The following is a 23,282-nucleotide window of genomic DNA, read 5'->3' as shown; positions in this document are numbered from 1 at the left end:
ACTCTTTGAAGTGTAAGTCAGGTTGGAAGGCTCCAGTGGGTCCTCGTGTGCTGAGGTCAGCAAGGCCATACATGATGTGCCCCCGCCCGTATTACCCGCCGACCTCACCTCCTAATTCTCTCTGCCTTGCCTACACCACTCCAGCCACACTGGCTGCCTTACTTTTCTTTAAGCACGCTAGGCATACTCCCGTCCTGGGGCCTGCCATTTTCTTTTCCATTCTTCCTGGAAAGTTCTTTTCCTGCTGTTTTAGTTTTCTATTGCTGAGTAAGAAATGACTGCATATTTAGCAGCTTAAAACAATACAACGCACATTTATCATCTCAGTTTCTATGGGTGAGAAGTCTGGGCCTGCATGGCTTAGCTGGATCTTCTGCTGAGGGTGGAAGTGAAGGTGTCAGACAGAGCTGGGGTCTCATCTGAGGCTTGGAGTTCTCCTCCAAGCTCCTGTGGTTGTCGGCAGAATTTACCTCCTTGAAGCTGTAGAACTCATGGCAGCTTACTTCTTGAAGGCCAGCAGGGGAGGGCTTCTAGACCATGTTTGAAAGGGCTCACCTGATTAGATCAGGCTCACCATGATACTCTCACTTTTGATGAATGTGAAGTCAGCTGACTGGGGACCTTACTTGTAACATCTGCAAAATCCCTTCACTTTTGCCATATACAACATAATCACAGGAGTGATATCCCATTACCTTTGCCATAGCCTACTGGTTAGAATCAAGTTACGAGTTCCCCCTACCACAAAGAGGAGAGTATTGTATAAGGATTCAGCTCCCTCTGGGTCATCTGCCTAACATACCCAGATATCCTCATAGCTTCTTCACGCATCTCCTTCTAGTTTTCGTTCAACTCTGACACTCTCTCCTCCTTCCCTGTTATCTTTTTCTCCAGTGCACTTGTCACTTTCTCATAGGATATGTAGTTTACGGATCTATCTTGTTATTCGTTCTCTCTTTCCACTAGGGTATAAGAATGGGAACGGATTCTTGTGTTTTGTTCACTGCTCTATCTCCTAGGCCAGTATTAGTGCATGACACAGAGTAGGTCCTCAGTAAATATTTGTTAAAAGCATGAATAAATACATGAGCTGACTGATAATACATGAGCCGTGGATCCTTCACAGGCTCTTTCTGGAACAATATTATTCCCCAAATATTCTGGTGCTACTTGGATGCCTGAGATGCCACACAGTTAATTCAGATGCCGTGGCTTCCGAATGATGGATTTTACCCTTTCTCTTGTTCCCCATATCCAGTTGGTTGCCTGGTTTTGTCAGTTTATGTTATTTCTCATCATCCCATTCCACTACTATCTCTGTAGATTAGACCTTTGTTTTTGTGCCTAGAATATTATAATAGCTGCTTAACTAATCAGTCTCTCTGCGTTAAGTCCTTTATTCTGGCTTCTTTTTTGTTTTTTGAGATGGAGTCTCACCTTCTTGCCCAGGTTGGAGTGCAGTGGCACAATGTTGGCTCACTGCATCCTCTGCCTCCTGGGTTCAAAGTGATTCTCCTGCCTCAGCCTCCCGAGTAGCTGGGATTACGGGTGTCTGCCACCACTCCTGACTAATTTTTTGTATTTTTAGTAGAGATGGGGTTTCACCATGTTGGCCAGGCTGGTCTTGAACTCCTGACCTCAGGTGATCCACCCGCCTCAGCCTCCAAAAGTGCTGGGATTATAAGCATGAGCCACCATGCCTGGCCTTATTTTGTTTTTTTGCCAGAGCCATTTGTATGATCTCTAGAACAATCTTTTGAAATGGTCCTTTGATCACGTCAATAATTTCAGTGGCTCTGTAATTTCTTAATTGAGGTGAAATTCATATAACATGCAATTGAGTTCAGTAGCACTTTAGCACATTCACAGTGTTGTGCAGCTATCACCTCTACAGTGGTTCTTTATTGCCTAATACAAAAGTATCAACTATACAAACACTTGCCTTGCTATCTTTCCAACTTTGCCTTTCCTTCACAAATCCTCCGGTCCACCTGGATTGCCCTTCTCTCAGAATGACTATTCTCCTCCCCACCTTTGCATCTTACCTGCTTCTAACATGTGAAGTATGAGCAGTACTGCCTGTAGTGACTTCTCATATTTTTGATGCCCATTTGTTTTTATGAATTCTGAGGCCACGTTTTCCTATAATAATAACCTTTGCCTGTCTAAATGTTTAGTACTTGCTGTCTGTGGCACTGATTTAACATTTAATCCACACTATTTTATATGTTTATGAAACATAAACCCATTCAATCCTTGTGTTTATTTCTTATGTGTAGGTCTGTCCTCCTCAACAAAGCTGTAAAGTACTTGTACCAGTTAGCTACTGCTGTGTAACAAACTACCTCAAAACCCCTGGCCTAAAATAGCCTTTCTTATATAGGTAGCTCTTGTCTGGGGAGCTGGGGGTTTGGGTGATTTGGCTACGCTGCAGATCTTTGGGCTCTTTCAGACCTCTGTGGGTCAGCAGGGGAGCTCTTGTCCTTCTCCAGAAGCTCTTGTCCTTCTCGAGGGAGCAGCAGGCTAGCCCAGGCACGTCCTTCTTATGGTGATAGCAGCAGTGCAAATGAGCAAGTGGAGCCATGCGGGGTCACTTAGGCTAGGAAGTGACACACCATACTTTCTGCTTCTGTCGATTGTTCAAAGCAAACCACATGGCTGAGCTTAGAATCAGGGGGTTGGGAAACATACCTGTCCTGTTAACAGGAGGAACTGCCAAGCCACATGGCAAGAGGGTGTGGATATAGGAAGGAGTGAAGAATTGGGGTCTTCGATGCAATTTAGCATATGCTCAAGGGCAGATTCTTTTCTGCTTCCCTACAGTGCATAGCCCTGTATTGTATACAGATGTATCAGTTATCTATTGCTTTGTAACAAGCTACCCCACAACTTAGGGGCTTAAACCATCAGCCATATTTTTTGCTCATGATTCCTTGGGTTGGCCAGGTAGGGCTCACCTGGGATGGCTCATTTCTGCCCTACGTGATACCAGCTAGGCTTGCTTATGTGGCTGCAATTTGAACTGGATGATCTAGAAATCCATATGACTGGCCCCTTATCTGTGATTGCTGGAACACTAGAGCCTCTCTTTCTATGATCTTTCAATTTCCAAGGCCCCTCTCACTCCATAATCTCTCCAGCAGGGTAAGTGGAGAGTGTTTACATGACCAGCTCAGGGTTTCAAGAGAATGAATTCAGAAGGCAAGGCCTCATAAGGCCAAGACTCAGGAGCTGTACAACATCATTTCTCCTGCATTCTATGAGTCAAAGCAAATCTTAGATTCAAAGGGAAGAGAAACAGACCCCGCTGCTTGATGAGAGGTGTGGCCAAGTTGCACTGCAAGAGGGCACATGGGATGAGAGGGACTGTTGCTGCTGTCTTTGGAGAGACACTGCCACAACAGTAAGAAGCTCAGTAAATACGTGTTGAATGAGCATTTAAATGCAATGAGAGAAGCAGAAGCAGAGTCTGCCAGTGAAAAAGACTCCAGTGTGGGATTCTGATACAATAAAATTAGCAATGTCTGTGCTTTCTAGTTATCTTCAGATTTGTCTAAGAAGAGCTCAGACGATGGATTTCCCCAGATCCGTTGGCATCAAACAGCAGACTTCGGCTATGTCCCCAACCCAAAGATGCCCAATACTTTCATGGCTGTAGCTATGGATCTCTGTGATAGAGACTCGCCTTTTGGCAGGTATGATTGCTTCTTGGGCTTTGCATGAACAGTATATGTTCTTTGTAGTCTTTCACTCTGATGTTCACCGGTGAGGGGCAGATTAGACTGAGGATTGGCACTTAGAATCATGTATGCTGGGATGTGCTGCAGTAACAACAAACACCCTCAACATCTCAGTTCTTTGATGCACCAAAAATTTATTTCTTGGTCACTGTCTATGTTAAAAGAAGGTCAACAGAGACTTTTCTCACTGTAATCATTCATAGACCCAGAGCAATAGAGGCTCCAAGTTGACCTGTGCTTCCACAGTCATCTTAAAGTCTCATACTGGCAATTCAGTGCTTCCACACAAGTCATTTCTGCTCACATTGCACTGGCCAAACTAAGTCATAAGGCTACAGTTAACTTCAGTGACAGCAGGAAATGGAATTCCAGCATTCCTCTGGCCTCACAGGAGGAATACTGAGATACCTGTGATCAGCCCCAGGGAACACCACACACTAACTGTAGGATGTGAGGGGATTTCACATAGGAAATAGAGTCCAACACACAGTGTCTGGATTATAGGAGGAACTTGATTGATTTATTGAATAAATGAATAAAAGCTCTAGGGGACTAAATAATGAACAGTTGATTCAGAAGAAACCTGACTTTTAGTGGTTAGGAAAAATCTTATAAGTTAGCTCTCTTAGGTTAGTTCTGGTATCTTTCCTTCTTCCATGTCTCCCTCCCTCCTCCCAACCTGCCCTTTATTCCTTCCTTCCAAGTCATCTATTGTTTCAAGGTTTCCAACCCATAGAAGGCCCAGAGCCCCATCTATGGTTACCATTCACCATTTCCCTTAAGCTGACTAACCACTGATCACGGAGTTCAGTCACCTTTATTCTTACTTTCATAAAGAGTGCTTTGTATAATCCCCCTTTTAAAAAAATGTGGTTATTGTTGAGCTTAAACCCAAAGTTCTCTACTTATTCCTTATCTTGTAGCATCCACCCTCGAGATAAACAGACTGTGGCTTATCGGCTGCACTTGGGGGCCCGTGCTCTGGCTTATGGTGAGAAGAATTTGACCTTTGAAGGACCACTGCCTGAGAAGATAGAACTCTTGGCTCACAAGGGGCTGCTCAATCTCACATATTACCAGCAAATCCAGGTGCAGAAAAAGGACAACAAGATATTTGAGGTGAGAAGAACAGCAGAATAAACAGGGGTTCATTTTGTGGTGGAGTCAAGATTTCCTCCACACTGAGGCCATCTCTTTTGTTATTACGGTGCGGCAGGTCTTGGTTGGTTGGGGGCTGAGCTTATTTCAGAGCAGCAAATAAACAGCTGTTAATTCACTAGCTTGGAGGCACTTTTGGTAGACAGGACAATCGAGAAAGGGAAAACAAGTCCATATTAAAATGGACTTTAAAAAATTTTTAATTTCCTTTTAAATTTTCTCTGCCAAAGCAACCATCTTTGCTAGGGCAGGGCCTGCAGCTTTATTTGTAGGTTACCTATTGAAGGATCCTTGCTCCAGAATATTTACCCCATCCTTGGGTGTATTTTTTGTTACACTCTCCTAAATCCTGACATTTTCTGAGTTTAGGTTCTCCTTTGAGAGGCTTATTCTTAGGTATTTGTAACTTAGTGTGACTTAATATAATGAGAGTCCTTTTAATACCTAGCAGGGGTCATTCTGCTGTGGAATTGGGGCCATTGATGAAAGAGGTTATTCAGGAGTCTTCAATAGTTGAGGGTGGGAGATGGAGGCGTTCCTACATGGAACATTTAAATGAGTGACTTTGGGAATCATGAAGCCTTAGGTTGGGAAGGGGTGTGTGAAAAGAATGCATTGGAGAAGAGAAAAGAATATTAAAGGCAAACTTTAACTACACAGGAGTTTATCTAGGGCTGCTATTTCTGAAGTCCTAACTACGGTATCCACCTGCCTCAGATGCTTGGTTGGCACTTACCCCACTTAGCTTCTTTCCACACTGGGTTCCAGGTGAATTGAGAGATGTCTGCATTCTGAGCTCTCCTCTTTAGTCAGTTGCCAGTGGTCTGGATGATTTGTATTCCCGTTTCTGGATTGCCTTCTGGCTTGAGAAAGGCTTCGTGTCTAGAGTTCCTTTATACCCCTTCTTCATTCGGCAGTGGCTCTGGGAGTGCCAGAGAGGAGCAGCAGCAGCTGGGCCACTCTGTTCACTTAAATTCCTGCCTGCCTTGCTGTTTGGCAAGAGGGATCACCCAAAGAATGTTCAGGGGAGCCTTCCCTAAATGCTTCATGTGATCATGCTTCCTTGTCTCCGTCGGTAAATGTTTTATTTATTAAAATTATTTATTTGATCACATGAACATGTATTATCAACCTGTGGCTGTGCTGACTAGATCCAAAGTGGGCTCAGGTTTGTTCTGCTTACTGTAGGAGTAGGTCCTTGGTGGAGAGTGTCTCCTTTCCTCCCATCCATTCTGTCTGAAAGAGCGGTGCCCAGTTTCTTGGAAAACCCTTCTGACCTAATCATTCCTATTTTATGGCTGTCTTATTAGATCTCCTGTTGCAGTGACCGTCGATGCAAGTGGCTTCCAGCTTCCATGAGCACTGTCTCCACCCAGTCCCTGACCCTGGCGATCGATTCTTGTCGTGGCACTGTGGTTGCTCTCCGCTATGCTTGGACCACATGGCCTTGTGAATATAAGCAGTGTCCCCTATACCACCCCAGCAGTGCCCTGCCAGCCCCTCCCTTCATTGCTTTCATTACAGACCAGGATCCTGGACATCAGAGCAATGTTGCTAAGTGACTGTTTCAATATGATCAGAACTTAGATATAAGGATGGGTCCTTCAGATTTTAGCATTTAGGAGTTTCAATAATAACCACTGCTTTTAAAGGAAATTAATAGAAAGCCTCATTGAATGGCTTTCAGCTAGCACATGGCTGTTTCTATATTCTGATGAGCCCGGGCTTATAGGTAACTTGAAATGCTTGCTTTTTGTTCCCTAGTTAGTCTAAGGGTCTGTATTGGACTAATTCTGAACTACAGACAAATTGGACCTCAATGTCATTCACTTCCCTCATATTAATGGGAGTGAAATGTCTAATCCTTTTGCCCCTTTTATCCAGCGTGGTGGGATCTCAGGATTGGAGGGATTTTATCCAGCGTGGTGGGATCTCAGGATTGGAGAGATTTTATCCAGCGTGGTGGGATCTCAGGATTGGAGGGATTTTATCCAGCGTGGTGGGATCTCAGGATTGGAGAGATTTTATCCAGCGTGGTGGGATCTCAGGATTGGAGAGATTTTATCCAGCGTGGTGGGATCTCAGGATTGGAGGGATTTTATCCAGCGTGGTGGGATCTCAGGATTGGAGGGATTTTATCCAGCGTGGTGGGATCTCAGGATTGGAGGGATTTTATCCAGCGTGGTGGGATCTCAGGATTGGAGGGATTTTATCCAGCGTGGTGGGATCTCAGGATTGGAGGGATTTTATCCAGCGTGGTGGGATCTCAGGATTGGAGGGATTTTATCCAGCGTGGTGGGATCTCAGGATTGGAGGGATTTTATCCAGCATGGTGGGATCTCAGGATTGGAGGGATTTTATCCAGCGTAGTGGGATCTCAGGATTGGAGAGACTTGAAAGACCACACAGGCCAGCTAGTGTTCATGTTCTTTACAGAACTTCCCACAGGTGCTTCCTGAATCTCTGTATGAACTTTCCATTCAAAACTTTCCAAGTTTTTCCTTATGTGGAACCAAAATCTTTCTCCTGTGAAACTTTACTACTATCAGAGGCTTTCAGATAATTGAAGACAGATCTCTTTGTATTCTCTTCAAGCCCAAACCAATTCTGTTCCTTCAATCTAAATAGTGGTAATACGAATGTTTAAGAAATAAGAAACATGTGCAGGCACTTTGGGAGGTGCTAAGTGACTGCCCTAAGGAATGAAAAGCAAGGCCAGGTGGGCGTAGCCCAGGGAAGGCACTTGGGCTGCCAGGAACAGGAGGGGTGGGAAACTCTGGCTTAGGAAAACATGAACATAGGGGCAACAGAGGCAAACTGTTGTTCGAGTTAAATATAAATCTCAGGCTCTTTAAAGGCAAAAGGTTTAAGGATAATCCATTTGGAAGAAAAGAGTGAGGCTGAAAGTAAAGCCACATGACAAGCATATAGAAAAATAATGCAGATGATACAAATATGAAAGAGGCCTTCTGTGTTTATTATTAAGAATCTTAATGCAGTTTACTGATGGATTAAAAACAGCTAACATTGCCTGAAAATTATGTTACCTATAAGAAGTTGGAAATAAAAGCATAATCACTAGTGATGTGTATGTATTTATATCCACTTGCAAAATGTCCTTGAAGCATGTGAAAAGGAGTAAGAATGCTATCTGTGGGTAGCTTTCCTCCCCTTAATGTGAAAAATGAGAACTAAAGCAAAAAGCATCACTCACTCTACATATACAATGTATTTTACGTAGTGTAAAAAATATGGTTTAGATAGATCGTGAATATATTAATGAAATCATATGTAAATTTTTTAATGGCTGAATGATTTAAAACATTATGTGGAATTCACTATATTTCCCCCAATTTAGGAACTTTTTACTGTGTGAAAATGAAATTTATAATCACTCTGTAGGGTGAATGATGGTTTTTGCTTTAGTTCTACCCCTCTGTAGAGTTCCAAGGGGTTCTGGTGTAGCTCTAAACAGCAGGAATAACTTTGTCAGTGCCAAGATTTTATTTAGTTAAAAAACAAAAAATCGACACACTTTACAAGGAACTTTGGCTCCCCTGAGGACTTCCTAGCATTCAACTCGTTCAGTTAACCCCTATTGCCCATGCTTTGACCACTCATGCATCTGGCCCCATAGAAACCATGAACCGTGTAACAGATTGATGCCTGAGAAAGTCAATCTACCTGTCCACTCCTCCGCTCCCAATACACATACCCCCATGGGCTGTTCTAATTCGGGGGCAGCCAGCGGTAGCCAAGAACTCTAAGTCCAGGTTCCTTTCACCTCCAGGAACCTAGAATACATAGTGTGAAAAATATGGTTTAGGCAATGACTATGTTAATGAAGTCATGTACATTTATTTTTAGTGGCTGAGTAATTTAAAACATTATGTGGGAATTCACTGTATTTCCCCAAATGTAAGAACTTTTTAGTTTAAAATGAAATTTATAGTCACTGTAGAAAATTTGGACATTACAGTATAAGCAAGTAAAACTCACCCCCAAATTCATCATTCAGAGAAACACTATTTTGCTGAACCATTCACTTGAGTTATATAATTTTATACACTACATATTATTTTGTAATCTGTGTTTTTGACTTACTTTACCCAAATAACTTTCTTATGTAAATAGAATATAGATTTAGAGTGTTTCAGTTTGTGGAAGCCTCATTTTATTTAACCAATTTCCTATTAATGGACATACAGATTTTTAACAATTTTCTACTATTAAAATAATACTGTAATGAATATCACATGCAAACATCCTACCACACTCGTCCAGTTATTTCTTAGGGTCCCTAACGTGGAAGAGGATAAATATATATTTAAAATTTAGATATCTACAGCTTAACCCTCCCAAAGGATGAAACAACTACATTCTCACCAAGGTAGTCCTGTTTTGCCCTCACCCTCATTGACACTGGATGTTGTCAAATTAAAAAAAAATCCTTAACAATCTGATAGATGAAAAGATAGTTTAACTATACTATGGCAGTGTTTTTTAAGGTTTTTCGTTTTTGAGATGGAGTTTTGCTCTGTTGCCCAGGCTGGAGTGCAGTGGCGCAGTCTCGGCTCACTGCAACCTCTGCCTCCCGGGTTCAAGCAATTCTCCTGCCTCAGCCTCCCAAGTAGCTGGGACTACAGGCGCATGCCACCACGCCTGGCTAATTTTTTGTATTTTTATTAGAGATGGGGTTTCACCGAGTTAGCCAGGATGGTCTCGATCTCCTGACCTCTTGATCCACCTGCCTTGGCCTCCCAAAGTGCTGGGATTACAGGCGTGAGCCACTGCATCCGGCTTTTCAAGTTTCTTAAATCCATGATCCATAGCAAAAACATTTTACACATATCTCCATACAAGTATATGTATATGTGGTATACGTACACCCTATAGTTGTATACGCATTATAGTTGAAAAACCAGTTCAACCTTTCTCTATGTGATGTGTTCCAAAAATTTTAAATGTCTTTCTAAAATGAGGCTCTTTTAATATGGGTATTACTCAGGCTGTAATAGTGGGAAAATATTTGTTATATGATAAAAGCAGCATATATCGTTTCTGTGTAAGTGCCAGTATGCTCAAGCCATTTATGCAGAGAAAAAAAGAAAAACACTGCATTAACATTTTAAGCAATCCCTTTCCCGATTTGCTATTATACAAAGTTTACTTGTTTCTTTTACATTGTAAAATGTATACAACTTATAAAAAGACTATACTCAAAATCATAAAATACCAGTTAACTTAGCTTCTGAGTTTACAGTGGCCAGTGTGGTGTGCTCTAAACATTGCTGCCTGAACCTTCCCTCTGCTGGTCAGATTTATTACTATAAAATACCAATCCCATTTGTGTTGTCCTCAATTGGCAATTATGAATGGTAGTGCATTAACCATTCAATTCTCGCCACTCCATTCCCATTCTTCTACTTCTGGGTCCTTTTGTCCCCCCGTTTCCAGACAGTGCTTGGTAACCTGGTGATGGGTAACTAAGGCATCCCACAGGTAGTGTTGAGGTGTTAGGTGATACAGTGAACCTCTACCTTAATGCTATTAACAGGGTCCAAAAATCCACTTGCATGGAACATGGAGTTATATTTTTACATGGCTAATGAAAAGACAGGACTAAGTCTGTTACAGAGGATGGGACTAACCCCCAATTATATGTGAATTTGTGTTATCATATGGTTTCAATGTACTGAGCTTAAAAGCACATTATCTGAGGTGCAATACAAAGGGTTAAAGAGGTTAAAGATCCCCTTGAAGGATGTGCAAAATGTGAAGAAAAAGATGAGCAGTGTACCTTGGACTGGACTTTCCATCTTGAGTTTAAGCAGAACATTGGATTTTGATGATACTGACATGAAAATTAAGCAGCAGCCTGGGTTGCAGGGGCTGGGACTTGATATTCCTTGATTTAGGATCAGAATAAACAGTAGAAGTTTGTCAGAATCTGCCTATCTCCCTCGTTAGTCAGCTGCTGCTACAGACTTAATGTTTACATCTCCCCAAAATTCATAAGTTAAATCCTAACCCCTAATGTGATGGTATTGGGAGGTTGGGCCTTTGGGAGGTGATTAGGTCATGAGGGCAGACCTCTCATGAACGGGCTTAGTGATCTTATAAAAGGGACCCCGGAGAGCTGCCTTCCCCTTCTACCACGTGAGGACACCGCAGGAAGACGGCTAAGAACTAGGAAGTGGGCCCTCACCAGACATTGACTCTGCGCTCCTTGAACTTGGACTTCCCAGCATCCAGAACTGTAAGAAATAAATTCATGTTATTTATAAACCAACCTGTCTATGGTATTTGTTGTAGCAGCCTGCAGCTCTCTATCACTCTTGTTTATAAGAGGCTGAAGTTTACCTCAGGCAGAACTAAGCAACAAAAATTATATCCCGATTACAACATGACGAAAATAAACAGAATTGACGAGAGAAATTTATTACTAAAAATAAAGCAGCTGAAGTTTTTCCCAGGGAAAACCATCACCACAGGACCCTCCATGATGAAATATGTTAATATCTTCTTTACTTCTGAATTGCTGCCTTCTTCCGTATACCCAAAATTTTAGTTTAAGTTAAATTAATCACGACGAAAATGATGTGGCATCTGATCCCTTCTTGTTCAATCTGAAGACTGGACTGGGCTACCCTGTGATGGAGACTTCAAGTGCTGTAGGTGAGTATCTACCAAGGGTTCATGTGTCAGGTACATGGGCTGGTAAGAAGACACAAAGGCTGCAGGCTGAAGCTCTGGGAGGTCCAAGGATCCTGAAGAAAACAATTCCTTAAGTTCCACTGCTGCTTGGGAGTCTGAGCAGACTGTTTTGGTCAGACACGTACATGTCCTTTCAATCAATTCCTTAACACCCTTGCATTTGTCAGCTCAATTTTGCCTTTGTTAAGATAGGACAGATACTTTTACAGTGAAAACTGTTTGAAACAGTTTAAGTGACTTGCCTAGGGTTATATAGTATATTAGGCAAAGAGTGAGAATTTCAATTCCATTTTTTAACCCAGAGTTTTCCCTATATGACCCCAAAGGCTGAACCCTTGATCACTCATTTGTGGGAGGAATTCATGGAACACAGGCAGGGCCAAGGCCTTGACTTGACCCCACTGACTTCACTTGAAATGTTATTCCCTGCACAGTAAACTTTCCCCTGGTGTTCTGCTCCCGTCTTGCTTAGGTTACAGAATGAGATACCTTAGTTTCTGGGGTACCCTGCCTTACTATGATCGCAGGTGCTCCCCATGACATCTGTGAGTAATCTAGGAAGCTACGCAGGCCGCAGGTCCCCCTCTGACTCAGCACTCTGCAAGGCTGATTCAGTGAAAGCTTTTATCACTCAATGCATAGATATTTAGGGTACTTGGCTATGTGTGAAGATAGGAAGGTAGCCTAAACACAGTCAATTTTCAAACCAGAAAGGTAAAGTTAAAGATACCTGGCAGAAGGGGATCATTCTGATCTTCATCAAAGATCTGTCTCTGAAAGGCTTCAAAGCTCATAGCTGCATCATTCTCTGGCAGCCCCTCAGGTAGCTGCCCATCTCCAGGTTTGCACACATCAAATTTCACCCACTGGTAACTGCAGAATCAAGGGAAACCCTTGAGAGTTATCTGCTAGACATAAATACCCATTCCTATCACCAAAGGGATCAGGTAATTTTTCTTTATATTCCTCCCATATATATCTAAAACACATATTTGCTAACAAAAACCTAAAATAAATAAGCAGGCCTCTTTAGTGACAAATTATTCTGCTAGATTTCCCACCCCTTTTGCTGTCATGGTACACACAGAAAATAGTAATAATCAGCGAACAGTGGAGTCCTGGCTCTTGCTCACCTGTCCAGAGGGCGAAGGGGACCAATACTGAGGCATACTGGTTGAGAAGCAGGCAGGCTTTGAACACAGAAGGTCAGTGAACAAAGTAGGAACTGCCAGTCCCTGGCCGGCTGATCACTGAGCTTTTCTCAAGGGAATGAATTTGATCACACTTACTTGATGCATTTTCGAGCTCCTGGACAGCTCTGGATCAGGTTGTGGATGGCTGGATGAGAAAATCCAAAAAAGTCAGCTCCAGCTGGAAGCAGGTTAGGCATTAGTTTCCCCCTAAACAAGAGAGGGATAATTTTTTAGTTTGAGAGCTTAGCGGGAGATGAAGATGGGTTTAAGAACAGAATAGTGGTATGAACAAACAGGATAAGCTTTCTTGACTTTGATAATGTGGAGGCTCTAGTTGGTACGACGTCAGGAGGATCCAGGATAGGTTTCTATAAAATAAGGCCTCTCCACTCATTAAAAGCAAGAGAAAAGGTTTCACTGTACCAACAGTGATCTTTTAGCCTATTTGCAAGCTTTTGGTCAACTTACATAGTAGCGCTTATAGTCCTGAGCAGTTCTGCATGACAAGCATCTGCAGAAGAGCTGACAATGGCATTCTGGGGGTCATCTTCAGGAACAATTTCAAACTGAGAAAGACAAACGAGCAATGAGATCAATCCTCAAGAAGGAAGGAGAGAGGGGCATACTACTCTGTAGATATTTCTTTACTCTGGAACTTGAAGCTGATGTATACCATCTTCAGAAGGGACACAAATACTTTCCTATAGGGCTGCTAAAAATGTAAACAAATCCAAGTACCTAGAGAAAGTCCTTTGACTGTTTCAGTTCTACCTTTCTTGGCTGACGGCTTTCCAAAAGTGAGCATTTAATTTGTTCTATACCTTTCCAATCCACTTACTTATATCCTTAAATACACATACAAATGGTATTTTAAAAACAAATGAGATCACTCTCCATGTAATCTTTTAAGTCAGTTTTACAAGATCTAAGAGAAACAGGCTGACTGCAAACTGCCATTTCATTGTATTTACTTTCATTTTGAATGTTAAAAATATCTTGGTTATGTTAATAAAAAGAAACTGTTGCATTGAAATTACACTAATTCTGAGGAATTTTTGTCAAGAAAATATTTTTGTAACAAATCTAACAAGTTAACTAGCTGATTTAATTATTTGGCCAGTTTTCTATAAAGCACAATGATTTTTTTGCCAGGAAAATATTTCTGTAACAAGTTCTATCTAGTCAATTAAATTATTTGACTAGTTCGAAAGTTCAGTTAAACAGTTTCTAGTTCTTCAATGTTTACTTCAGTCAAATTATCCTGAACAGGATTAATTTATTTTCTGTATAATTTCTTAGAATGACATTGAGCACTACTGATTTCTAAAAAAAGTCAAAGCAATTTTTACTGAGTATAGTTTCTACTACTGTTAGTTTTCTTCTGTGGTTATTATTTCACTGGATTCAATTTACTGTGTCAAATTTTAGAGATCTGTCAATTTTGTCAGTAATAAATTCTCTTGTGAGTGGTTTCAGTCAATGGTGGTTTTCTTATTTCAACCAATGGCATATCTTGCCAGGTTAAGATTCTAATGTTTTATATTTATTTCTCAGCTAATAAATGAAAAAACCGTGAGCAATTAATTTTTCTTTTTTCTTTTTCTTTTTTTTTGAGACTGAATCTTGCTCTGTCTCCCAGGCTGGAGTGCAGTGGCGTGATCTTGGCTCACTGCAAGCTCCGCCTCCCGGGTTCACGCCATTCTCCTGCCTCAGCCTCCCCAGCAGCTGGGACTACAGGCGCACGCCACCAGGCCCAGCTAATTTTGCTGTGTGTAATTAATTTCAAATAGTCCAGGATTGCTCTACTATTTAGTATTTGTCATGTCTATTTCAATTACTTTTTTTGTACTGAAATTTTTACCCTATTTGAGTAAAGAGCGTTAAAGATAGAAATGTTATACTTTAGTCTTGAAGATACTTCCTTGTTAGTACTAATGTATAAATCTACCTCATTCTTTTAATTGCTGTACATACAAGGGTGGATATATTTTACTTAACCATTTTCTCATTGATAGGTATTTAGGCTATTTCTAATTTCTTGCTATCGCAAATACTGCTACAATGAACATTGTTACATGTTACTTTGTTCACATTTGCACATTTCTCTAGGTGCAAATGTGTACCTAGTACAGTCTAGATACTAGACTATCTAGATATATTCTGGGTCAAATGATACACATATTAAAATTGTTGATACTGCCAAGTTGCCCTCCCAGAAGACTACCAATTTTCACTCCTACTAATGTGTACTTGTTTTCCTCCACCCCGGCCAGCACTGGATATTATTAATCCCTCTGATATGCGCCTATGAGCCAAATAAGATGTCAGTTTTGTTTTATTTGCATTTCCCCACTTACTGATGAGGCCCACACTTTACCATCTGCACTGTTTCTGTGAAATGCCTGTGGGGTTTTTGTTTTTTTTTTTTAATATTGCTTTTTCCTACTCTACAGGAGCACTTTATTTGGTATTAATCCTTTGTCATACGTTTTCTTCCTGTTTATTGCTTGTGTTTTAACTCTGATCATGGTGTCTTTTGCCATTCAGAAGAGTTTACATTTTTAATAGTTAAATATGTTATTATGTTCCATTATGGCTTCTAAGTTTCATGTCTTGCTAAAGAAAGCCTTTTCATCTCACCCTAAGATTATAAAAAATTCTTTTACATTTTCCTTTAACATATTTATAGAATAAAATATTCAATAAAGCTAAAGTAATAAAAAGTCATATTGACACGTATAGACAAATAGATCAATAAAAAGGAATCATCTGGAAAGAGATACAAGAATTACATATATTTAGTGTGTGTGTGTGTGTGTATATATATATATATATATATATATATATATATACAACAGCTACTTGACGTTAGTTGGAACAAAATTTGAAGCTAGATTCCTAGCTCATACACCTAAAAATAATGTCCAGGTAGGTTAATGACCTAAAAAAGAAAATTAAAAACTCCACAGATTCTTCTTTTTCAAAAATGTTCTAGCATTTTGTTTTTCAGAGAAAATTAAGAATCGGCTTGTCAATTTCTACTAGGATTTTTGATTAGATTTGCACTGCATTTATAGATGTATTATAAATATGGTATACCGTTACAATAATGAGTCTTTCTAAAGAAACTATTGCATAATTGAGGTCACGTAAGCTCTCAACTATGCCTAACAATGCTCTGACAGGCGTGATGCAATATTATCTACAAGAAGTCAAGCCGTCTCAGGGTTCTCCCAGCTTCTGCTCAAAGGTTCCTTACCTTGCCTCTACTTCCTTCTACCTTACTTTCTAGTGATCTGTAACTTCCTCAGTGAAGCTTAGAACTCTGAAAATGGTCTATTTTTTTGTTTTTCCCTAACAATAAGGAGATGATGGTTGGGGAAAATGTACTGTCTCAAATCTTAGCACTGAGAAGGATGAAAAAAGGTATTTAGTAAGACTAGGATTTAAGACTCTCAGGTCCTTAAGAGTATTTGCAGCCAGAAACTAATATGCAATTTCTTTGCTAACTCCATCTTGGTCCAACTTGAAATGGCAGTGTATCAAACTAATCTTCCTTCTATTTTGGCCTGTACCTCACAGAAGTAGGCTTGATCAAGCCTCACACAGTCACAAAGTCAGCAGTTGAAGTAGCATGGTTCAAGAGAAAAGAGCATCAGTTTGAGAATGAGACAGATAATAGATTCACATCCAAACTCAACCACTTATTGGCAGAGGTGTGACTTAGGGCCAGCCACTTTTCTGCACCTTGGGATTACCCAAATGGTGATTATACATATCTACCTTGTAAGGTATCAGAACAGGTAATACATATCCTGGCACAGAGAAGGTTCTAAAGACAAACAGTGGTTATTACTAGAGGGGGTACCTGAGGCTGCACACCACCATCCTTGATCTGACAGGTATATAGACACTTCTGGTCTGGGCACTTCATGCTGGCATATATTCGAGTACTGCAGTAGCCCACGGGGTAGATGGCACTCTCATCATGAAAGCCAGGTCGGTCGGTGATGATCTATAAAAAACATTCCCCCAACCTGGGATTGAAGTCACTGAAGAATTTAGAAGTCCAGTTTCCTGTGGTAGCCTTTAGAACCACTTTGGGGCTGCAGAGAGTGACAAATCACACAAAGACAGAGAATAGGCTGTGTAGCAGACAACACTGACCTGGTTTTGCAGGGACTGGAGATATTCTGGGGTTGGTATGGATCAGCAAGGGGCTGCTGCTAATGCGAACAGGGAGGGAAGGCTCAACCCCATTCCCATATTTCCCTGATTCTCCTCTCTATATATCGCTGGTCTCACTCACCTCCCCCAGGCTATATACTGTTAGACCCCCTAGTCCGATGGGGAACACAGGCCGTCCTGAGGGATCCAGGGCAATGGGCTGAACCAGCTTGCGAGCACCTCCCTCCATTTTCTTTTTCTTGCATGTTTTCTTCAGAACTGAAACGCAAATCTGGGGTCACCCACTTTAGGCCCCTCCCAATGTTGAAGGGAAGGGATAAATTTGCATGTGAATGGTAAGGGCAATAAGCCAATCCTGGTTTTACATACTTACTGAATGGGCATATGGGGCTTTCGCCCAAAGCCCTGTGAGTAGCTTTCTAACCTTCCCAGATTAGTGCTTAGGAGCTAAAGGCCTTATACTTTTTAAGGCCTCTTATTTCATCTGTAAGATCAGAAATTTCCCAAGCCAGCAGTGTGCTCCAAAGGCCACCTAGCCCATTTCCCTGCCTCTAGGAAAGACTAAATGGAATGCAACCCAGAGAGTTGGGGGAAGGGGGAAGTCTCAGTCTGCTCCCCTTGCATTTAACGAAGTCTAGCTAGAATTTCTCCACCCAAAGTGGCTCTAATACATTTGACATTTGTTTCTCAAGGGCTCTTAGGACTCCTTAAGAACCAGATGAGACTCTAAGTATATCTGTAGCTGTGTGTGTCTGTCAGTTAGTACCAGGTCTAACTGTCATTAGTAGGTGAGTCACTGGGGCAACTGATATCATCTCCCCAAAGTACCTTCCAGTTTGTTGTTCTCTTTGCCTTTTTCTTTTTTCTCCTTCTTAGTTTTCTTCCCAAATGGTTCCTCAGCCCCAGTGCTGGGCCCTGAAATAGGCCCAGCTCCCTGTATAGTTCCCACAGAGCTGGCCACACCATAAGTCAGGGGCAAACTGGAACTGTGGGAAGGAGCTGCAGCCTGTACTTCCCCTTCAGTTAGAGCCTGAAGCTGGAGGAGCTTCTTTAGCAAGTACCTGAGATCAGGAAGGAAAAGAGCAGAGAAATGAACTTCTGTATTCTCAATTCAGTATTTTACTCAAGTACTGGGAAAAGCCAGAATTGTATACAAATATTACTATACTCATAAAAGAAAGGTTCTTATTAGACCCTATGAATCGTAAAGCCCTGGAGGATACTCAGTACTTCAAGAGGCCAAGGATAAGAACTGTAGCTTATCTCTTGCATCTGGACGGTTCCTCTACCTTGATGTTGGAGGGTGTTAGGCTTCCGAAAGGCACATTATTTACACATGTATATATACCCATTGTGCTTTGCACAGAATAGTATGTACAGAATAAATATTTGTAGAATGAGAGGCAGTTGCTTTTATCACTTGGCTTTTATAATTGGGCCATAAGATTAAATAATCTTAATAAGATTATTTATTAGATGTGGCAAGACGGCTTTTTCAGAAAGATGAGTAGAGGAGCTGTCTCATCACCATGGCCCAACATAACCTGAGTGTGCAGGAACCAATGCCTCAGGTTCTAAGTTTCTCTGTACTTGATCAAGTGGCCAAGGGGCTGTGCGATGCGCATAAATTCCACTGGGAAAAAAAATCTCCAGAGCAGTAACACCATTATCAGTCACCAAATCAATCACCAAAAAGGTGATGCTGAACACAAAATGAAGCCAGCTCACCTTCTTTCTTCTTTTGCTTTAAGAAATTTTTCCTCAAGACGAGCAATTTCATCACAAATAGCAGCATTTTCCTTTAAGTAAAAATTTGAATATAATCATATAAAATGAATAAAAAATCACATTATTATGCTGGGAAGAGGATCCACATTTCAAACCAAAAAAGCTTGTATTACTGAGTGAGAAGGAGGAGCTATTCTACCGTGTGACAAACTATAAATAAATCCATAGGTAAAGGTAGTCAGGTTCTACTATGGACAGGGTATAGCTATGTAATTTATTATCCAATCTGGGACATCTTTGAGTGAAAAGGGGGTACTATTAATGCTTATGCCAGAACAATATGGTAAACCAGGACTGTCCTGGGCAAGCCAAGATTAATGGTCACCCTAATTAGTATAGCCTTCGGCAGAGAAAAAGGCATACTGCTTAAATCCATAGATGCTTAAATTAAATACTATAAATATGAAAACTGTCTATTCCCAAGTGCCTCAACTCTTGAAAAACTTACAAAGCCAATCTAACCCAAACAGAGAAAAACTGGACGGAACAAAATCAAATTTAGTGTGTAAAATTCTTAAACTTCATAATCTACTTATATGAATTCAAGTATTATCTTTTTTCTTTTTTTGTAACTGATGACTCAATCTATCTCCCAAGCACCAATCCTGAGGGGAATGCTGAATCTGAATGCCCCATAGGTGGAACCTCAAACTCTCAATGTTCAAAACAACATCGCTTTTTCTTCACAAAATCTTCTTCATGTATTTGATGGAACCAACATCCTTGAAATAACATAAATTCCAAGCTTTAGGTACCTTTGACGTATAGGGGATAAAAGAAAGGGAGCAGTCAATCAGATGCCAAGTTCTCTTAGTTCTACTTTTCTTGTTTCTCTCCAGCGCAAATAGCAAGCAATGCACATAGCAAGTGCTGAATAAGTGTTTTTGGAATGTGTATTCTAATTTCTGAACCTTTCCGTATGCTTCCAAAAATGCTGAGAGATGTTCAAGCTTTTGGTAGAGAGAAGAGATGAACTGTTGACTTGGATGTGGGGGGACATGTGGGGACTCCACCCCTATTTCCAAGCACTGAGGCAAGCCAAAATATTCTAATAGAAAGGGATGGCTGGCAAGCTATATTGTTTATTCATTCAATAAAGCCAGTGCTTCTCCAGTAAAGGAAGAAACACTTGGAACACTCAAAGGTCAGAGGGGACTTGGAACACTCAAAGGTCAGAGGGGACTTGGAACACTCAAAGGTCAGAGGGGGAATTACTGAAAGTTTCACGTACCTCTTTGGGCAAAGGGTCAGGTATGGGGATGTGAGGTGCTCAGAAAATAGTCTGTGTACTGGAAGTCATAAAATGGAATCAGGGTTATCTAAGTTGGAGTCAGGGCTCTGATACAGTACTTTTGCGCAAATCATCTCTCTGGGCTTCAGTGTTCTCATTTTACAAATAATGCCTAATTCTCAGGGCTGTATCTCGAGAATCAAACACATTTCCTAGAGTTCTGCAGTAATAACGATGACTAAAATTTATTGGCATGTCTTTTACGCACCAAGCACTTTTCTTGGCTCATTTAATATTCATTATTCTGCAAGGCAGTTACTAGCTCATTTACAGATGAGGACACAGAGAAATTACGTAATTTGTCCAAGGACACAAGGCTAACAAGTAGTAATGTATACGGAAATGCCAACACTGTATTAATACTGTCACCCTGGGAAGGGGGAACAGCTTGGGGAAAGATTTTGTGAGGGAGTCTCCAGGCGGGGACCGGCTGGACGTGGGTCAGACTCACAAACACCGTGGCCTTGGCCGCTTTGCGCAGCCGCAGGTACTTCAGCCGGTACTTCTCATTCTGGCTTTTCTTCGGGAGCTTTTTCATCCTGGCCTTGCTGGACTGCAGTGGAGCCCGCGGCGAGGAGGCGAGGCCGTCCAGCAGGCTCATGGTCCAGCCCCGCTACGGGGGCCCCAGGACGCTGCCGGCATCGGATCCTAAGTCGGGGAGCGGGCGGGAGCGCTGGCTTTGTCTGTTCCGGGCTAGCGGAATCGGGCCTCTAGGAATCTAGCTCTCCGGGACGTTCCCAGGGCTGACCGCAGGGCCAAAGACACCCGCAACCGAACTGGCTCCCGGCGCCTCCCAGCACTTCCGTGTCTGTCTTGGAAGTAAGCCCTTCCCGGAAGTTACGTCCCGGTGTCGGCAGCGTGTAACTTCCGGGGCACGGAGAGCAGGGTGGTCTGGGCGGTGCGATCCGGGGCGCCGGGAGGAAAGGGACAGCTGGAGGCTAGTGCTGGATGAGGAGAGGAGGGAGGGCCGGCGGCCGGAATCGGAATCCGGGCCTCGGGCATCTGTATGCTTAGCTGAAGGATACTGTAGTTGAACTAACGAACTAACAAAAAGCTTACCAACCGAGCTCTCATTCACTCTCCCCCGCCGGGCCACTGCGTTTCAACACGTTTTTCATGCTTCGTGCAGACAGGCTTTCCCAGACTGTAGGACAAAGTGAACCCAAGTGCTGGAACTCTGTTTCTTTCCCTGCTTCGTTCCTTTCTGCAGCTCACAGAAATGTGTTTGCAGGGCCTCCTAATGCTATCATCTTCCCAGGAGCTGGGAACACAGTAGTGAATAGGAAGAAAGGCCTTGGCTCTTTATAGTAGGGAAGATGAGAGATTTAACACGCAGTTTTAATACTAGCACTAAGTAGGCACTCAGTAAATGTTTGTCTAGTGAAACCAGAAGTGTATTTCTGTACATAATATGTACATTTATGTGGTTCTAACTTTACAACCAAGGTCTATTTAAAATTAGGGAGGATGGAAAAATCTTTAGGGTGCGGTATTGGTAAGTGACCCAGGCTGGATGGCAGAAGGCTTGCATCTTCTTCCAGCGATGCCAATAACTAGTTCAGTAACTCTCTAGTTTTTTCTCTCAAAAAAAAAATTTGCTGTTGTGCTGTATTTTGTCCTTGCAGGGTTTGGGGTCTGACTTTACTTGTGTTATTTATTTTCATATACATGTATCACATCTAGGGGGAAGAAAAGTGCTATCCCCTGTCCTAGTTTGCAGGCTGTTTTGGCCAATGGACTTTAGTGGGATTTCCATGAAGATATTTTCTGTTTCTTCTTCATTGGAAACATTTCCTTACACTTATAAAACACTTCATTCGAACTTTAGAAATTTAGAAAATGTAGTACAAGAAAGGTTTAAAAATCCATAATGCTACCACTTGGAATGAACTACTTTTACCATGTTAGTATATGTGTCTAATATTTTATGCATTTTTGTATAGGTTAGATAATACTGAAAATAAAGTTTTCTTTTTGTTCATTTACCATTTTATCATTTCAGTTTCACAGATGTTAGTATAGCTTCTTTGTAAGCATAATTTTAAGTGGCTGGTTAATATTTCCAGTTATGGCTATATAATATTTTGCATAATTATTTCCATGTTCTTTGACTTTTTGGTCAATTCCATTAAAAGCACATCTTTGCGTCCAAAGCTTTTTCCATATAGGACTGTTTAGAGGCTGGGTTTGTGTGCTCCACAAATGTCATGCCACTGAGCAACTCATTCAGTCCTTATTTGTTTAGAAGAATATTTACCTAGTGCCTATTATGATACCCCCTTTAAGAACCTTAATTTAAGAAGGAAAGACAGACAAGTAAATTGGCAATGTTAATATGGTATAATAAGTTTATTTCAGAGGTAGGTTTTATTTTATTTGGCAGCACCCAGTCAGGGAGGGAGGGAGGAGATAGGAAAGGTTTCTTAAAGGAGATACACCTGGGCAGACTCTGAAGGAGAGGTAGTGGTTGGTTGGCCCAGTGAAGAACAAAGGAGGGCATGCTGGATGGTGGAGACAGCATATGCAAAGGCTCAGCATTGTGAGCAGCATGGGAACTGCAAGTAGTTGATCAGTGTGAAAGATGTGTGTAGAGAGAAGCAAGAGGAGAGACTGAAGCAGTAAGTAGGGTTTTTTGGGTCATGAAAAGTCTTGTGTACCAACTGAAGAGTTGGACTTTGACCCAGCGACAATAGGAAACCATCTATCAGCTCTTTGCTTGTGTTAGGTAAACTTACCTGAATCTGTCAGAAGCAACGTAACTTTTCTACTTAACTATACGAAGAAGGGTCTAAATGGCCTGTGCAAAAATTCTCTAAAGAAATGCATAATGTGTAGCTCTAAAAAGAAATATAAAATGGCAGACAGCATGATATTGTGTCTGAGTGTGGTCTTTGAAGTCAGATCAAAGTTCCATTAACTGCAGGCATAGGAATGGGATTTAGAAGCTAAAATGGGGTGATAAATCAGAAAAGAAAGAAGTTCAATAGCACTTTACTGTCTACCCATTTCTAAGTGCTTGCTATTCAGTGATTAGCTGTAAGGGAAGGCATAGTATCCTGTGGAGTATTAAAAGCATACCTGGCCCCATTAACAGTTGTGAAGGAGTCCATAGCCCATAATCCCAGCCCCTGGTGAAATGAGTTCCTGGTTTAGATGGTGAAAAGTGTATCTGGGCACCTGAAGGCTCCACTCATGGCTGAGACATGG

At 41.6% G+C, this 23,282-nt stretch overlaps 2 protein-coding genes across 4 annotated transcripts in view; one reads left to right on the top strand and one right to left on the bottom strand.

Moving 5' to 3' along the window:
* SIAE (sialic acid acetylesterase) overlaps positions 1-7,977 on the top strand; it is a 38,542-nt gene extending 30,565 nt beyond the window's left edge. The window contains 3 exon segments of the mRNA NM_001131100.1: positions 3,538-3,695; positions 4,664-4,859; positions 6,209-7,977. Of these exon segments, the coding sequence (NP_001124572.1) occupies positions 3,538-3,695; positions 4,664-4,859; positions 6,209-6,460 (606 nt within the window). The 3' untranslated portion in view covers positions 6,461-7,977.
* Positions 7,978-8,383: 406 nt separating this feature from the next.
* On the bottom strand, positions 8,384-20,919 carry TBRG1 (transforming growth factor beta regulator 1). 3 transcript variants are annotated; one of them, XM_009247202.4, is made up of 10 exons: positions 20,527-20,919; positions 18,725-18,795; positions 17,825-18,057; positions 17,118-17,254; positions 16,677-16,823; positions 13,277-13,374; positions 12,905-13,015; positions 12,346-12,488; positions 11,107-11,155; positions 8,384-8,692 (listed from the first exon to the last, which is right to left on the bottom strand). In XM_009247202.4, exons 1-10 carry the CDS (start codon positions 20,674-20,676, stop codon positions 8,662-8,664), a joined length of 1,170 nt encoding a protein of 389 aa, XP_009245477.1. In that variant the 5' UTR covers positions 20,677-20,919; the 3' UTR covers positions 8,384-8,661. The 3 variants fall into 3 exon arrangements, with proteins under 3 accessions (XP_009245477.1, XP_009245475.1, XP_002822686.1); XM_009247200.4 differs by lacking the exon at positions 8,384-8,692 and adding an exon at positions 9,050-10,806; XM_002822640.6 differs by lacking the exons at positions 8,384-8,692; positions 11,107-11,155 and adding an exon at positions 11,319-11,668 and having other exon boundaries at positions 20,527-20,917.
* Between the last annotated feature and the right edge of the window lie 2,363 nt (positions 20,920-23,282).

Source organism: Pongo abelii, chromosome 9, assembly GCF_028885655.2.
Source record: "Pongo abelii isolate AG06213 chromosome 9, NHGRI_mPonAbe1-v2.0_pri, whole genome shotgun sequence".
Classification (NCBI taxonomy): domain Eukaryota; kingdom Metazoa; phylum Chordata; class Mammalia; order Primates; family Hominidae; genus Pongo; species Pongo abelii.
Note: the sequence above shows the minus strand (reverse complement) of the source record. Positions and strands in the feature narration are given on the sequence as shown.